Source organism: Vigna unguiculata, chromosome 9 (genome assembly GCF_004118075.2).
Source record: "Vigna unguiculata cultivar IT97K-499-35 chromosome 9, ASM411807v1, whole genome shotgun sequence".
NCBI classification, from domain to species: domain Eukaryota; kingdom Viridiplantae; phylum Streptophyta; class Magnoliopsida; order Fabales; family Fabaceae; genus Vigna; species Vigna unguiculata.
In genome coordinates, this window is record NC_040287.1 from 23604961 (window position 1) to 23610749 (window position 5789).

A 5789-nucleotide genomic window follows, 5' to 3' on the forward strand; every position below is an offset into this window, starting at 1 on the left:
TCATCCAGATTACATATAATCTAGTCGGATTCAGCGGATGCTTGCACTTGTGGTGGATTATCCTGCTCACCCCCGAGCTAAGTGTTACAAGTGTTACAATGTTTCAATCCCCCACACACAAGGTTAGCCCTTAATGAATTTCACGCCTCCTGCTACTCTCACCACAAGAGTCATTCCGCTCTATGTGAGACTAACTGACTCCTTAGAGCATCAGGATGCAACCTTACCTTGAATCCATACCATATAGATGGAGCACCACCATGAACTCCTACTAACAAGGGTCATGGAATTACGTCCCGACCATTGAAGTACAACCGTGAAATCTCACCTAGAGATTTCAAGGAATTACGTATTGACCACATACTAAATATATTCAAGCAACCAAATAATATTAATCATGCATTTAAAACCCCATGCCAACCTCTATAGTCCATCCTCATTCACATTCCATGTTGAATCCATACCATCTCATTCTTCCCAATTCATGAATATAGAATTTCATCTCATACCAATACCATTGCCACTTTAATACCAACCATCTCATTCATTTTACATACTAAGATCACATCAACATATTTATTCAATTCATAACTACATATATTCCATGCCTTTCTCATACTTCATACTTAAAATATATAAATCAATCAACCAAACAATCCATAACAACCAAGTGAAGAAAACAGCGAGGCCTACAACGGATCTCGCTCAAGCTAGAAGCCCTCGCTCAAGCGAGAGGAGTCCCCTCGCTCAAGCTACAGTCCCTCTCCTAGGCGAGATCGCGATAGAGGCCCTGGGAGGTTTTTCGCACGCTCGCTTAGGCAAGCCCTCCTCGCCTGAGCAAGTCCACTCCTCGCCCAAAGGTGAGGTTCCTCGCCTAGGCCGCAACTGCAGCGACACACCTCCAGCTCCCATGCGTTCTCGCTTAGGCGAGCATCTCTCGCCTGAGCGAGATAGTACCTCGCTCAAAACGAAAGCCCTCCGCCTAAGGAAGAGCTCGAGCGCGGGCTAGGGTTTGTTTATGCAAGTCTCGCCTAGGCGAGCCAGGGTCGCTTGGACGAAAATGTCGGGTCTCGCCACTATTCTCCCTGCAACAGTCATACATTCATGCCCAAACAACAATACCATTCCATCCAAGCGTTTATAGTAGCACATCAACCACACAATCATGCAAACATTGACAAAAGAGCAAGAATCGAACTATCATGAAATCCCTAACTTCCCTTACTTGGAAAGAGCTACTAAGGGAGATCTTGGGCACGAATCCTAAGGCAGTTCAGTGAGCTGAAGATGAAGACAGTGGAGCAAGGATAGATTACTACGGTTATCCCTAGTGGGAAACGCAAAGTTCAACTGACAAACAAAGTGTATGGATTGAAACGTGCTTGAGCTTGCTTGACCAAGAGCTGGGACCAAACCCTAGTAGAGCTTTCCGTTGCGAATAGGAGAGAGTTTGACGACTGTGTTTCTGTAAAGTGGAGTGAATGGATTAGATTAGGACATATTAGTTTGAATTTTCCATTGGGCCAACCCTTAGGCCCAAAAGATTGGGGCAGCCCTAAAAATAAAGGGTAAGGTAGAAAGTGGACCTTACACAAATCTGCATAGTTTCTCTTTACAATGAATTTGTTTCAACTTTTAAAAATCATAAAAAAGAAAACCAAAGAAGTCCAAATTCAACAATCAATATCTTGATTTTGAAGTTCTGAAAGTGTAGAATACAATAAAATTAGAATTAAATAAAAATGAATGTATACAAGAAAAGTTATGGCCAAAGTAGTAAGAAAATGTTAGATGAACTAAAACTATGAAATTAAAATAGTTATTATTAATGAACCCAATTTATACTTATGATAGAAAATAAACTAGAAACTGAAAAATAATATAAAAACAATGTGTTATCACTACATAATAAAATGTAAATGTGTGTAAAAAGTATGTATTATCGTAGACACACAACCTAAAGAAATTGAAAGAAAACATTTTTGTGAATGTTACGCTATAAAAGCTTCTTTTAGCATTTTTAATTTTTGTTAATAAAAAAAGCAGTTGAGTAACTGATTATATAACAGAATAATTGGATATAAATCTTCATAACGAATTAAATGAAAGAATGTTTTTGTATGTTTTCAAGTTCTCATTATTATAGTTAGTGAAGATATTTTATAATTTATTAAATGTGTTTCTGCACTTAATGAGGATTGATTAACATATATAATTGATTATAATAGAAACACTAACAACTTTTCAAAATCCAGTTAGGTTAATTGATTATCAGCTTTGATTTAATCAATTAAATGCTTTAATATCATATTTAAACCAATATTTTATGAAAAATGAAATCAATTGAGATTTTCATAGGAGTTTTCATACATTCAAGAGTGATTTAAAATATTTTCAAAGAATCCAAAGAAAAGATTGTCTTGTGAACAAGATACTTATATATATATACACTTGTACTTTTCTTGTGGTGAATATTTTAGTAAACTCTTTCTTGCTGTTTTGTTGGTGTGTTCCGATGATATTCTGTATTGATTTTTGTTGGAGTGTTTTTTTGTATTTGTTTTTTTTATTGATATAGAATTGATAAGATTGAGATCTTGAAGATTGTCAAAAATTGATTTTATGACTTAAACTCATTATTTTTCTTGTTATTTATTACCCAACGATAAAAATACATAACACATATATAATTATTTAAAGTAATTTTATTTTAAAAAAAATATGGAAGCTAATAAACTTGTTCACTATTTTCTTAATTTTCGGATTATTTAAATTAGGAAGTCTTGTGTAATGTTGCAATTATTAAGCGATTTATCCTCTATACAAATTAAAAAAAGTAATATATATATATATATATATATATATATATTAGGTATTATTAAAATATTAATGTAACATTGTTTTTATTAGTATAATCATGGTCCAAAAAATTAAATTATAGTTATATTATGAATCTAGATCAATATATTATGTTATATTAATTAATACCGTATAATATATACTAATATCTATTTTTATGCTAACAAAATTATTTAGCTTATAAAAAAACTTCCAAAATTATTTACTATCCCGTGTTGACTAAGACACATTATTTATGATAACCGTTAAATGTTATCTATCCAGCAAGGACTATAATAATAGGAGAACAAATATAGCTAACTGTTTTTAAATATGTATTCGTAATATGAACTTGAAAATACTTCTGATGGCGTGGGATTTTTTCTTTTTTTTTTTACTTTATACCATACAGTCTATATAAGCCATTGAATGAACTGTTTTTTCATTGTAAGAATTTGTTTAAAAGATGAGTGGTATGCATGAAATATACTTTTTAACTATAAATAATCTCACTTTGTATTTAATATATAATTATACTTACAATTTAATAAAATAATAAGATATATAAACTTCAATGAATAATAAAATATGCGAAAAAACGTGGCATAATAGAATTTTTCTTGTTTAAAAAAGTTAAAAATTGATGAACTTTAGATTTTGGTGTGTACTGTTTGAAGGTGCTATATGTCGCAGTGTTCACACCGGTAAACACGGAATCGCATTATATAAAAATCAAAGAACGGAAACCCTAGCTTCTCCCCCTTCCTTTCTCACTCTCGCAGATCTATTTTCTCTCTTTCTTTTCTTTTATCTTTACGTTTGGTGGATCCAAACACGAGTATCACCCACTATCAAAGATTTAACACTTCATATCCATCCTCAATCCCCATGATGAAAAATAGAACTTCAAAGATAGCCAATAACAATAGGAAACTTTGCAGTAGGGCCACGTTAAGGATCAATTAATTTATTTATCATCATAAGCATCACACACGCACACTATATATACTTCAATCAGTTGCTAGATTGGATCAAAGACATGGAGCCAAGATCGCATTCCACTGAAAGAGAAGAGGAATATGATTTGTTCCCAGTATACTCCGAAAGGTCACAACAAGACATGTCAGCCATGGTCTCTGCGCTCACACAAGTCATAGGTGGTTCCAACAATGATTCTCTTCACCACCATGAAGACCCCTTCACTTCTTCCGACAACACCTCATCCCAGAATAATAATGAACAATCACAAGTGCCACAACAAGATCAAGGTACGTGTCTCACAATAGGGTTGATTTTTATGACTGAGATATTATTTGTTTTTCGTCTTATATCCCTTTCTGGGTACAAACTACGACTCTTTGCCAGAGTCAAAGTGTTCACAAACGCCGCACCTAAAGTTTGATATATTTCATGTTCAAATACCTGTGCTTACCGGTGCAACATTTATTAATACTTTTATCTTCCCTTGTGAGGCCACAACTTAAAGCACACGTACCCTACACCTTCATGCACACCTCTTCAATTTTTGTTACCATAACTGAACTCAGGTCTAGCGCAGCCTTATAAGGCTGAGGCTGAGTTAGAAGTCATTGATTTAAATTTTGACAATAAGGGTTTTTAAATCTTGATTCTAATTGTACTAGTTTTTTACCCCCCAAAACAAAGAAGATGAGCTAATATTATTTGGTATGGACCCCAATACGGTGTGAACAAAGGTTTTATTATTTAATAGATACTAAAAGTTTCACATACAGATAAAAGAGAAATAATATATGACATAATAAAAAGAAATAAATAATGTCCAAATATTACTGGCCAAAAATATTAGTTACCAAGTTTACCTGAGAATGCATGAGTCTCACTTAAAGTACAAGTTGATGAAGTAATTTTAATTAGAGACAAAAACTTATAAAGGACTATAGATACTATAGTAGTGTCGTTATTCCATTACAGTTGAGTTTTAATTTGATGATTTATATCTTCTATAGTAGTTTGTATGTATTGAAAGGTATGATACGATATGAATATTAAAATTGTGAAGGGAGTGGAAGAAGAAGACACTATAGAGGAGTGAGGCAGCGTCCATGGGGGAAATGGGCTGCAGAGATTCGTGATCCGAAGAAGGCAGCGAGGGTATGGCTTGGAACTTTCGAAACTGCAGAAGCTGCAGCTCTTGCTTACGATGAAGCTGCTCTCAGATTCAAAGGAAGCAAAGCCAAGCTCAATTTCCCTGAGAGGGTTCAAGGCACTGCCGAATTTGGTTACCTCACAAATCAACACCTCTCATCAACCACAACTGCCACTGCTCAATCTTCAAATCCTGTTACTCAACACTTCGCTCAACAAACCTATTCACCAAACTATCACTATCCACAACAAATCATGCCTGCAACTGGAAGTAACACCTTCAATAACCAAGACATGCTTGGTTTCTATGGGGGAGACATGTTTCTTTCTTCTTCTTCTTCTTCTTCGTCTTCTTCTTCTTCAGCTCTCTCTCAGCAGCAAGAACAGTTCCTGAGGTTTTCGACTCAGTTCGGAGGTTCTTCTTCTGAGCCTCCTAGGAATTGGAGGGGTGATGGATATTGACCAGGATGTTCGTTCCACAACTCATGCTTTCTTTGTTTTTCCCCCTGTCATGGCTTTGCATGTTATCATATACCATATTTTCATTATATTACTAATTAATGTTGCCCTTAAGTTATTTTAATCTACCATGTGTGTGTTGTCAATGCAATGTTTGTTTAATTGAAAAAGTTTGAGAAAGGGAAGGAGCACGAAATCTTAACTTCAACTTTGACTTGTTTCAAGTATAAGAGATTATATTAAACTATAGTAATGTACCTTCACTGAATTATACTACTACTTCAAAATGCACGAACTAATGAATTTGTGCTTCATTAAATGCATTGTGTCCGGAGAGATAAAGAAAATACGTTGAAGATGAAAAT

At 34.4% G+C, this 5789-nt stretch overlaps 1 protein-coding gene across 1 annotated transcript; it reads left to right on the top strand.

The window, feature by feature from the left end:
• The first annotated feature begins 3609 nt into the window (after nucleotides 1-3609).
• Nucleotides 3610-5548, top strand: LOC114164407 (ethylene-responsive transcription factor ERF114-like). Its single transcript, XM_028049075.1, has 2 exons — nucleotides 3610-4106; nucleotides 4880-5548. Exons 1-2 carry the CDS (start codon nucleotides 3878-3880, stop codon nucleotides 5425-5427), a joined length of 777 nt encoding a protein of 258 aa, XP_027904876.1. The 5' UTR covers nucleotides 3610-3877; the 3' UTR covers nucleotides 5428-5548.
• Nucleotides 5549-5789: the final 241 nt, after the last annotated feature.